The sequence below is a fragment of the Echinops telfairi genome, unplaced genomic scaffold, assembly GCF_000313985.2.
Source record: "Echinops telfairi isolate 266 unplaced genomic scaffold, ASM31398v2 ScPeMD7_7;HRSCAF=31, whole genome shotgun sequence".
Lineage (NCBI taxonomy): Eukaryota > Metazoa > Chordata > Mammalia > Afrosoricida > Tenrecidae > Echinops > Echinops telfairi.
Window position 1 is genome coordinate 22,350,664 of NW_022103904.1, and position 12,504 is coordinate 22,363,167.

The following is a 12,504-nucleotide window of genomic DNA, read 5'->3' on the forward strand; positions in this document are numbered from 1 at the left end:
GCAGTTTATGAATTAGCAATGAAAATAATGTTATGGTTGGGGGTCACCACCACATGAAGGACTGTATTACAGGGTCGCAGCATTAGGAAGGTTGAGAACCACTGACTTAGAGGAACCACCGGGTGTTGTTGCACCTTTTGTTTTTACTTCAAAATAAGATATGTGCACTGTGCATAAGAATTTGTTCATAGTTTTTTTTTAAACTACAGTCCGGCCCTCCCACAGGTCTGAGGACAGTGAACTGCCCCCGTTTAAAACGTTTGAGGACCCCTGGACTACAGCATTAAAGCAGAATGTTTCCTCTGCAAAACACCTCCTAACGGGTGAACCCTTCTTCAAAGGGGCCACAACAATGATAGCATTCCACAATTTCAAGTAGGACTTTTTGAGGTGAAGTTTCTGTTTCATAAATCAGCTTGCACAAAGTTTAGCAGCCAGAAGATAGGACAGAGGGACATAGAGTTGGTGTAGACTCAGTTTCTCCCAGTGGTGTGCGCAGCACCCACCATGGCTCCGTTGTCCCGGGCCTTCTTCTCGGTCACATTCTTCCTAACTGGCCGGTCACCACCCTCTGGAGTCTTGGAGTCTGTGACTTCTTTGCCCACACAGCTGTTTTGCTTATGGCATTGCCCCACCCACTCCAGCTGCCTGCTGAGATGCTCTCCTCTTCTCACCACTGCACGTCAGTGTCCCGTGATCTATGCTGACGTCTGTTCTCCGGCACAAGCATTCCTACGAGTGGACGACCCTGTTCTCAATGGGTGGCGTCGACTTTCCTTGTCTTCTCCTGACAGTTTCAAAGCTGGCAGCACAGCGGCCAGTTGCCTGTTTTCACTTTTTAAGAGAACGTTGTGACTCTACCATCCTACCTTGTGTAGCTCCGACTGACTGTACATGCGGACTCCCTGAAGTCCAACTCTCACCTGTACTTGTGATTTCTGAGTTTCAGCTGATGTAGGCGGAGGGCCACCGGGCTCACCTTCAGCCCGGCTGATGATCACAGACATCATTTCCTGGGATTTCTAGTCCACTGCGATGCTCCCAAATGCAAGGATTCTGCCTTCTGGGCTTCTCTTTCTGCCTTCCTTTCCACTTCCTCTGGCATAGTCTCTTCAAAGTCCCAAGAGAAATATCCATGTTTTTTACCTCCACCCCATCCCCTTTTAAGCTCCTGGTATTTCTAATTCATTTCTTCATGGTGTTCCTCTAAGTCAGTGGTTTTCAACCTTCCTAATGCTGCGACCCTGTAATACAGTCCTTCATGTGGTGGTGACCCCCAACCATAACATTATTTTCATTGCTAATTCATAAACTGCAATTTTGCTGTTATGAACCAGGCAACCCCTGAGAAAGGTTCATTCGACCTCCAAAGGGTCGCGACCCCCAGGTTGAGAACCGCTGCTCTAAATCCATGTCAAGTGGTCTAAGTTACTTTTCCTTTTTGGAAGCTCATGCAGTTAGGTATAACTCATTTATCAGCCCTTGCTGTGGCCCTATCAGATTGCAGACACTGTCATAAGGTTCTAATTTCTTCATTAAACTCCATTTTTTCCTTTTGGAACCATTACTGTCTCTCCGACGATCTTCGGTAACATGCCTACCTAACTGTGCTCTCTCTTACACGGGCTGTTCCAGGCTCTTGTCTTCTGCAATCCCGTGATCCCCATGGTCTCTACGTCATCACGTTTTTCATGCTGCAAACCTTCTGCATCGGAGCGGGTGCTGCGTTAGCTTCCAGCCTCTCTCTGATTTTCGTGTTCAGGGCTCTAATTGCTGAAGTGTTATCGAAAGCCTGCAATCATTTCTCATCTGTAGTTTTCATCTCTGTGTCCCTAACTTATCTTTCAGAAGACACATTTTCTGCTCCTTCTTTTCCCTGTGCAAGCTCCTCTGACTTCTACAACTTGTTTTTCGCTTGCATGTCGTTCAGTAAATACACTCCTTACCCTCTCCTTCTCAATGTTGGTCTTCTTTACCTTGTTTACCTACCAACGGATCATAGTTAGGCAGCTGTCCTCGAAACTCTTTGATTTCAACTTGCTCAAGGTGTTTTGGATAACAACTCTTCCTAATTCTCTCGACTGTACCTCTCTGTAGTTGAAGTTTATTAATTTTAGTTGTAATTGCATTTATCTTACCTCTAAGGATCCCAAGAAAATAAGATGACCCTAAAATCTATCTCTGGGGTACCATTCATTCTGGTTTCCATTGTACTAGATGATCTCACAGGATGATGTACGGCACTGTTTTGTGAAAAGAGAAACTTCTTGTCCCTAGAGGACAACCCTAGCACCTGGTCTCACTGGTCCAGATGCATGCTAGTTTCCACTGATGGGGTCATATTGCAGAAGGAGGCCTTCCTGTCAACCCAATTCCACTTCATGAAATGAGGGATGGTGACTACTGGCCATTGGCTTGTTCACAGTGCCCACTCTGTTGGTGTGGGAGGAGGACAGTGGCCTCACTACACTGAGGGGGAGGGACAGCAGTAGCATGAACCACGGTTATTTCTGGGATACTTGGCAATATATATTACAATGACTTTTGAGAAATAATTGGTTAATATTTATCAAGAGTCACAAAACAACAACAAAAGACCCTTTTCACAATGATCACAGAACTGACAATGATCCTAAGCAAAGAGTCTAGAATAGATAAGAAGTATGCAAGACTTTACAGTGCTATTAATAAGACTGAAACATTGGAAGCAATTTAATTGTCCATCTTCAGTAGGTGAGTAGCTAATTAAATTAGAATACATTTCTCAGGTAGAAAGTTATATGGTTATTAAAAATGATGAATACAACAATTTTAGAGCAACATGGCCAAACCCTTGGGTTGTGGGCTAAGTAAAAAGTAAAAGGAAGCAGGCTGAAATGCTTGTACGCTGCTCTGATGTGAAAAGTGTGCGTTTACCTGAAGACTGAACTACTATATTGGGGAGTAGTTCATATAGCCTCTGCTGGTTACCGGGAGTAGGAGGGAGAGAGAGTGGGGAAATCAAATGCTAGAGGGGACACATGTTAACTTGGGTGATGGAAAAGGCAATATGCAATAGGAGGGAAGATAGGAAAAGATGATGGAGGCAGGGGAAGACACTGGGAGCTTTGTAAGGGTCGAGGGCAACAGACAAACACCGCTATGTACACAATCCTGCAACAGTGGTGATCTGTGGGTGAATGCTTGCCTAGACATGCAGGCTGAGCCGGTGTGGGAGGGAGAGTAGGGATATACTCACACATGCATATGAATATTACAGTGTGTGTGTGTGTGTGTGTGTGTGTGTGTTGATCTTTGACGCAAAGGTGTGAGTGAATGTGTTCAAGCACACAGGGGCACAGCTTTGAAAATGTTTAGACTTTATCAAACATCCCAGAGAAGGAGTTTCTAGGCCTGTGGGACCAGGACTGTAGTCTCGGGAGACCCCAAGGTCAATGGGCATAGACAAGGTTCTACCTCCTCCTCTGGTGAGCAACAATTGGAGCCCTAAGCCTTGGGAGCAGCTATCTAATGCAACTATTCTTTCCCCCTATCTGGAGGACAGAAGAGTAATGAAAATCAAAATCCACGTGGCAAAGAAGTGATTTTTAAATCCTCAGACCACTTATAAAATTATCACAAGGTCTTTAAAAACGGAGAACTGCAGTGCCTGCTAAAGCCTGGCATTTAGCAACTGATTGGATGGAAGAAAGGAGCCAGAGCTCCAGCCTTGTTCTTGTCTTACAGAATGGACACTGATAGATGTCTACCAATAGCTCGCTACAAGAGATAGAATAAATGGAACCTATATGTATGGTGGAATTAGCTCAATCAAATTGCTATATATTCCCCCAAGAGAAGAAACTCTTTTTACCTCCTGCTAAATTACACTTGCCCGAGGCCACACTGTTGGTAGACAGCAGCATCTTGGGCCGCAATCCATGGTACAGACCGGATAGACAGCCGCCCATAGCACCGCTCCATCGCTGATGACTCTAGTACCATGGTAAGTGCCAGGACAAGTGCCATTTCCTGCCCTGGAGACCACCAGGCATGCGCCTTACCTCTGCGCCTGCTGCCTGGTAACCGCGGGTCCTGGTCAGTCTCCCTTCAAATTTCAGCACTATCTCCTTCGCTCGTCTGGGAGAAGAAAAAGAAAACGACTGTGAACGTGAGTTGAATACACTTCCAATCTCTGCAAAAGATATGTGGAAATACATACAACAAGCAGAGGGAACCGAACAAGGTCAGACAAGATGCTTTGTAGGTAAGAGGGTGGAGTTAGCAAATATGTATCTTCTGACTTTTGGTAAAGGAAACACTTCTTTGAAAAGATTTCCTTTAAGATTTAAGTGGGCTGATTAATACCAAGCGATGAACAGATACCCAAGTCCGTTATCACTGAACTTCCTCCAGCCCTGCTCTGAGTCTGTTAGCTGGGGCTTCTTTGTTTTCGACTTCTCGGCATCCCCTGCTAATGCCGCGCCTCCATGGTTCGTGTCAGCACCCTTCCCCTGCCGGCAGTTCTCTGAAGAAGGTCAGAGGTCGTTTTGCAGAATGGGCTTCAAGAAGAAGACGGCGTCTGGTTCATGGGAACAAGGAGGTTGACTCTACAAAGCCACGGGTGGTTTGATTCTGCCCAAATGACCAGTACTCTAAAGGGCCACTTTGCTGAGCTGACCTGGACTTCTACCCTAAGAGGTGACTCCTGGACAATCGCCAGACTGCATTGACCCAGATGGTTCGATGTTCACCTGCACGGATAGCAAGACTAGAAAACAAATGTTAGTCCCACGGACAGATTAACTCAAAGACTCTTAGGGATATATGCTACCACTTTGCACCACATGAGGCAGTGATCCAACGCATGGACTTTCCTTGTCCAGAGATTGGCCACCCTCTGCTGGGTGAAGCACAGTGTTACGAACTTAGTTCTCTGAAATTAGTCAATGGGTCAGTCTGACACTTTCCTTTGCTTGGAAGTGTCCTATGTGTTTCTTAAATAACCTCCTCGCAATATTTCTAGCAATACTTTCTTGGGGAATACAAAGAACAAGCAGGCTCCTTTTTCTATAAGCAGAGTGGTATCGTCCAAGCATAATCTAACCAGAGAGCTGGGTTTGGGGATTCTCTGCCCTCCTCAATAGCCCAGCCAATGCACTGACTTTGTTCTGGCCAGAACCAAAAATACAGGCAGGATGGAGGGTTGAAGTTCAACCCCTTTCCATGGCCACCACCCCATCCACAAAGATGCAGATTCCAAATTTAAAAAGCTAGGAGCTGATCAGAGCCACATAATAACTTATTTCTGTGATTTTGTTGTTGTTGTTTTTGCTTTTTGGGGTATACTTATCTTCTTGGGTCAAGCACAGTGGCTGAAAGTAGGGAATACCAGAAAGATGTTTACTTGTCTTTCACTGACAATTCAAAGGCATTAGATTGTGTGGATCATAACAAACTATGAACAGCCTTGAGAAAAATGGGAAATCAAGACCATTTGGTTGTGCGTTTACGGAACCTGCATATGATTCCAGAGGTGCTGAGTGAACGGAACGAAGGAACACTGTGTGGTTTAAGATCAGGAAAGGCGTGCATCAGGACTGTATCCTCTCACCATACTTACTCAATCTGTATGCTGAGCAAATCATTGGAGAAACCGGATTATAGGAGAAGAATGTGGGCATCAGGATTGGAGGAAGGCTTATTTAACAACCTGTGGTATGTAGATGACATGACCTTGCTTGCTGAAACTGGGGAGGGCTTGAAGCACTTGCAGATGAAAATCAAGGATGGCAGCCTTCAGTAGGGACTACAACTAAGACCAAAGTATCACAACCGAGCCAGTAAGTGACATTACGATAAATGCAGAAAAGGGTGAAGTCGTCAAGGACTTCATCTCATTTGGAGCCAAGAGCAATCAAGAGATCAAATGACAAGCTTGCCTCAAAGTGTTAAAAAGCAAGGGAGTTACTTTGAGGACTCAGGTGTGCCTGACCCAAGCCATGGTATTTCCCATCACCTCATATGCGTGTGAGAGTTGGCCATTGAGAAGGAAGACTGGAAGAAAACCCGTGCGTGTGGACGAGTGTTGGTGAAGGACATTGAGGGGACCGGACCAGGCACTGCCAAAAGAACAAAAGAACTTATCTCAGAAGAAGTCCAGCCAGAGTGCCCCTTAGAGCCAAGGATGATGGGGCCTCGTCTCATGTACTTTGGACTGGTTGTCAGGAGAGACCAGTCCCTGCAGAGAGACAGCAGGCCTGGTAAAGTGGAGGGACAGCTAAACAGAGGAAGACCCTTGACCAGATGGCTCAACACGGTGGCTGCAGCAATGGGCTCCACCGTAAGAACAGTTGCGAGAAAGGTGCAGGAGCGAGCGGTATGTCCTTCTGTTGTACAGAGGGCTCTCTGTGAGTCAGAGTGGGCTGGACAACAACTAAAAACACCCACAACACCGTGCGATACCGAGATTCTGCCTAGGAAGCGCTCAGGACCTAGCAGGGAGCAAAGAAGCATGAAGACACAGGGGCCACTAAGACTGATGATTGGGTGTGGTCAGTATTAGGGTAAGGGCCTGATGCGCTGCTGAGGTAGCATGCCGGGTGCAGAGAGCCTCGGCTCGGTCACCGACTGATGGTGCCTCTGCCTGCACTGACCAATGTTTGCCCCTCAAGGAGAAGCACCTGCTGTAGCCTCTCAGCAGCTGACTGCTGCTCCAGACTCAGGGCTCTGCCTCTCTCCTGGGACCCCTGTCTGGCAATGCTAGCTTGATTCCCACAGGATAAGGGCTCATGCTGTATGACCCTTCCACTCGGATGCCCATCGATAGGTTCTAGGACTAACGTGCTGCTCCAGTGGCTCTTCAAAGTGAAGGAGAGGAGGTGTGCGTGACGAGGGCATGACAAATGGGGGCTCTGAGCGAGAGCCGCGCTGGCCTGGCAAGTTGTCTGTGGCAGCCATCTCAGTGCTCGGGCTGAGAGACACGGCCTAAGAACAAGGTGGAAGGCTCTTCTTTGTCGGGTCAGCAGGCCCCTGGCAGAAGAGTCATCCACTTCTGCGCTCCTTCCTCAGGGTAAAAAGGCTTAACTCCGACTGCTTGGATAACCACGAATCATCACAGTTTCTGCATGAATTTAACAAATTCTGATAGAATGTACATTTCTTTCTTGTATTTTTAGACTTGTTTCATTTCATTGCTCAAATGATTACTTTGGCAAAGTCCCTGTGTTTCAGTAGACCAGCTTGAACCCTGGACGTGGCGTCTTCAATAGAAGGTTTCAGACTCAATCCTGGCTCTCAGAAGCCATGTGTGCCCTTGGAGCAGCCACTGAACATCAGCATCTCGGAGGACCAGCCCTCTCATCTGAAACATGAAGGTGATCCCTTCCTTACTCAAAGAAATAGAAACAACGAGCACCGAGAAGCAAAAATAAAAGGCCGGCAAAGAAGCATTGACTGGAAACTTTTGCGAGCGAAAATAAGGATGAACTTAGCCATTTGCCCAGGTCCCTCAAGGGATGACGTGCTGTCTGCCTGGTCGGAGTTAAAAGCCAAGACTGGATGGAGATCTAGGCAGGGTTTGACGGGAACGGAATGCAGGGGACGTCTGCTCAGCATCTACACAGGGGCTTCAAAGAGCAAATTAGGTACAACGGTGGTTCTCGTTCTGACCACAGACAAACTCGTCCATGCCAAAGAACTTGCCCTGCACTTGCTAAGAAAGCACACACTTCTGGAACGTTGTGCCATAGTTTCCGATTCAGTAGGTCTGAGGGCCATCAGGAATTTTCTGTAATTATGAATAGGTGAATCTCGATGCTACTCAGCTCCCAGGGTTTATCAGAACCCATTTGGGGGCGCAGGGCACTGCTGCAGGAGTTGAGTGTCCCATTTGAAAGAGAAGGAAACTGGTGTGTAGATGAAATAAGAGCCCGGTCTTGGGCTAGTGAGTATTTGAATCTAGACACTTGGCCATCAAATCTTTAGCATTACTGTGATCTAGACAGCTCTCTGCTGTGATCCTCAGTAAGGTAATCATCAAGCCGCCCACACAGTCCTTTCCCTGCTCCAACTAAAACCCATACTCAGTGCCATGGGGTCGATTCCAGCTTGTAGTGAGCTGGAGGACAGGGTAGAACTGCCCACGGTGGGTTTTCTGAGACTATTAACTCTTGACGGCAGTAGAATGTCGCATCCTTCTTCCTCGGAGTAGCTGGTGGTTTTGAACTGCTGGCCCTGGGGTTAGCAGGCTAACAATAACCACCAGGGTTCCTTGTCCCCCCCACGCCACCCCCCACCCCTGCACCTGAGGGAGGTGCTAGTCAAGCAGCTCAAACGAGTGTCTCCTTTCATTTTGGTTGACTGCCTCTTCCCTGTGAGTTTAGTTATTGTGTTCATTTCTTTTTTAAAAAAAATTATTTATTTATTTTTTAATCATTTTATTAGGGGCTCATACAACTCTTATCACAATCCATACATACATCAATTGTGTAAAGCACATTTGTACATTCATTGCCCGCATCATTCTCAAAACATTTGCTCTCCACTTAAGGCCTTGGCATCAGATCCTTGTTTTCCCCCTCCCTCCCTGCTCCCCCCTCCCTCATGAGCCCTTGATAATTTATAAATTGGTATTTTGTCATATCTTTCCCTGTCCGACGTCTCCCTTCACCCACTTTTCTGTTGTTCGTCCCCCAGGGAGGCGGTCACATGTAGATCCTTGTAATCGGTTCCCCCTTTGCAACGCCACTCTCTCTCTATGCTAGGGATGATGTTAAAACTCTGAAAATTACAACTGAGTTTGAAAGCCAAACACTCTACAAAAACATAGACTCTCATTGCAGACAAAGACAGACACACACACACACACACACAGCGCATAATCAACTACCTTTGCGATCTTTGAGCCTGGGAAGCCAGCTGGACCCCTTTGACATACCTGGGACTCTCAAGGTCAGGCCGAGTGATGGAGCTGCCCTGCTCACACGTGCGGTTCGGTGGAAATGATCATTGCAATACTCAGTGGGTGCTGGCAATGCCTCACCTCAGTGCTCTCAACTTCTGTCCCATGGGCCAGGGTCTGCAGCGGATGTTTGCCATGAGGTCCTTCTGGAACTGTATATTCTGGAAGATCTGTTCCGGATCGTGGCTGTCTCCTGCTTCGTCAGCATTGAAGCTGTCATCCAAGTTGCTGCAAGGGTTGGGCATTGGTGGGGGGGGGGGGGTCCGATTAGTGGATTGCTCCAAGATCTTCCTAGGGAAGTTTAGCATCTCCATGTCCCAGAGTGCAAAGCCTGTGGATGAAGTGCGTGTGGGGAAGAGGGGCGACGTTCAGAGATCATAGAGGTAGCTCACCTATTGACAGCCCTGTTAAAACACCCTGAATGGACTCTATTGCTTCCATCAGTCCTTGCATGGAGCAAACTATTAACATCCTCAGCTGCTGACCAAAGGTTTGGAGGATCCTATTCACCCAGAGGCACTCAGAAGAAAGGCCTGGCCACAGACTTCTGACAAATCACCAACGGGAAGCCCGAGGGAGCACCGTTCTACTCTGTCATGCGAGTAGGAATAGACTGGACCGTAAGTAGTTATTGGCTCAGTGGATTAGCCGATGAGAACGGCTACTCAGGATGCATGATATTACCAGCCGATGTCACAAAAGGAGAGAAGAGGGCACACTTACGTATAATTCCCGACTAGCTGGTGGCATCTTTCATGGCAAAACAAGATTGTTCACGGGTTTCACTTAAATAAAACCAGCTGCTTTTAGAAGCAGGCCTTGCCTTATTCCCCTCCCGCCCCCAACCTGGTGCTGAAGGTAATGTAAAGACCACCCTTTGCTTTCGCAAAGGGACCCTTCTCACCTGGCTTCATTCAAAACTTGAGACGAACATTTGCTTCATGTGAAACTTGGGGCAAAACCAGGCACACCCCAATGAAGAAGAAACCAGTCAACCCAATGTACATGGACAAGACATGTCAGGAAATATCTGCTGCCGAGGTGATCTGTTCTCAACAGAAGTTAATATGCTCATCCTAAGGCAGCTCTTTAGGATGGGGGGTGGGGGTGATATTCTGTGGTGGTGATTAGATCCACCACGTACCTTAGAAGTAAGAAACTGTTGCCTTGGTTATTCTCGAGAACCCTGGTGGCGTCATTTGTCAAGCATTAGGCTGCTAACCCTTAGATCAGCAGTTTGAATCCACCAGCTGCTCTGTGGGACAGAGAGGAGGCTGGGGACAGCTACGGAGGTTTACAGCCACAGAAACCCGAGGCGGCAGTTCTACACCACCCTTCAGGGGGGCTGCGTGTCCAAGTCAGCTCGACAGCAGGGGGGTTGATTATTCTCTAATTCTAATTGTGTTGACTTAATCAGAGGGGAATTTTCTTTAGATGAACAAGGTTCCAAGACACTTTTATGAACATTGAGCAAAGCCTTAGAGCACCCACACCCTTCTAATCAGCCGGATGCCTTCTCCAACTGGCACCTTCTTTATTCTGACAAATAGATTGTCTGCTCTCTCTAGACTCTGCTGACGGAGTCACTGGAGGGAAAACAGGGAAAAGATTCCCGCCGTTCAGCCAGCAATAAAGCCAGGTCGGAGTGCAGCTCCCGGGACCTGATTCCTCATCCTTGTGAAGCAGCAGCAGTCAGAGCCACCTCCCTCTGCCCACTGCTGAGTGTGCCACCCTGCTTGAACAAGAGGCAGCAGTTCAGTTGGAGGAGAACCTATGCTCAGAACTCCGCACGACCCAGGTGCCCAGCACCTAGATGGCGCCGGCTCACCTGAGGAAGAGAGACTCCTGGTAGAGGTTGGCATTTCTCCGGATGCTTCTGTAGCGCTGGGATGCCTTTGAGGGTTTCATGAGAGCCCACCTGCTGCCTGTGCTCAGCTGGAAGTCGGCAGGCAGAGTTTGGTTCTGACAGAGGCGTCTGCACTGGAGCGGCAGAGCCCCTCTCTCCGCCAGCTCTCAGGACCAGGGCTGTGCTCAGGCTCCGCAGGCAGCTGGTGCCCCCAGCAGGGATGAAGCCAGGGAGCCGGTCATGCATATGCAATGGGAAAGTGGCCATGGCATTGGTTGGCTTCGGACAGCCCGAGGGCGGGGTCTACGGGTTACTTGGTATTACCCGAATAATCCTATCAGTAACCCCTTGTGCCCAACCAGAGCTCTGTGATTTGCAGTGTTCCACATGTGCTAAGGATCCCTGGTCCCTGGGAGAAACCCGGAGCTTTCTACTCCTGTAAAGAGTTACAGTCTCCTGAACTCACAGGGGTAGTTCGACCTCAGCCTATAGGGCCTGTGTTAGTCTGGGTACTTTAGAGAAACAAATCCACAGAAACTCATATGTATAAGAGAGAGCTTTATAGAAAGAGTAAGTGCACATCAAGAAAACATCCCAACCCAGTGCTGCCCAAGCCCACATGTCCAACTTTAACCCATATGTCTGACACCTATCCACAAAGTCCTCCTCCATCTCACAAAACACACACTATGACACCGGCTGCAGGAGGAAAGCCGAGTCAGTGAATGTGTAAGCATCTCAGCACTGGCAGGGGTCTCCACACGGGTGCTCCAGCACCCAGGGCTGCATCGGGGGAGGTCCATGTGGCTTCTCCTCAGGGATGTCTTGCAGGACGTGAGTCTGGCCAGCTGAAGCAGGCAACTGGCTAAGGCAGCTGCGCCCTGGTCCGACCATCAGAAAGCAAGAGACCTGAGAACTAGAAAGGCGAGGCTCAGCGAGCCACTTACCTCTCCGCCCTTCAATTAACCCCACCTGTGTTTATCGGCCAGGTTGCCACAATAAACTACCTCCGGGTCAATGAGTCAGAATGGACTCGATAGCAGTGAGTTGCTCTGATTGGGGTACCGTTGTGAGGTAATTGTAGGCTGCTAACCACAGGGCATCGGCCAACCCACCATGGGTCCTTGGGAGGAAGCTGTGTATTCCTACAAAGATTACAGTTTCAGAAACTAGCTCGGCTGATTATGAGTCTGAATCTGCTCCTGTATCTTCTGGGAGTTTCCTAGGTGATACAAGAGGTTAGCATATTTGGGCTCCTTACCCAGAGAGCGGGGGCTTAAGTCCACTCAGGTGTGCCTTGGAAGAATGGCTTCCCAATCGACTCCTCTAAGAGCAGCCTTTGAAAGCTCTGCGGAGCCTGGCTCTTCTCTATGTGGAGTTAGAATTGATTACAGGGCAACTAGCTTTGGAGACCTATTGGAGTAGCCCGGTGGTGGAGTGGTTCTGGGCTAGGCTGCTAGAGCAAGGCCAGCATTCGGAAACCAGCAAAAAAACGATGAGGCTTTCTGCTCCTGCAGCGAGTTACAGTCTCTGAAACCCACAGGGGCAGTTCTACCCTGTCTTGGAGAATGGCTCTGAATCTGAAGCAGAGAGAGTGGTAGTACAGTACCAGGGTGGAAGCTCTCCTAACACGTAGGGACTAGGAAGGCAGGGCTCTTCTTTGGCCCCCACCTTTACCTCTCAAGAAGGAGGCATGGAGAGCCCATGTGGACTTGGC

At 48.3% G+C, this 12,504-nt stretch overlaps 1 protein-coding gene across 1 annotated transcript in view; it reads right to left on the bottom strand.

The window, feature by feature from the left end:
• TMC3 (transmembrane channel like 3) overlaps window positions 1–10,849 on the bottom strand; it is a 54,473-nt gene extending 43,624 nt beyond the window's left edge. The window contains exons 1-3 of the mRNA XM_004708196.1: window positions 10,770–10,849; window positions 9,023–9,169; window positions 4,044–4,119 (exon numbers count right to left, since the gene is read on the bottom strand). Of these exons, the coding sequence (XP_004708253.1) occupies window positions 4,044–4,119; window positions 9,023–9,169; window positions 10,770–10,849 (303 nt within the window). The remainder of the gene's footprint in view (window positions 1–4,043; window positions 4,120–9,022; window positions 9,170–10,769) is intronic.
• Window positions 10,850–12,504: the final 1,655 nt, after the last annotated feature.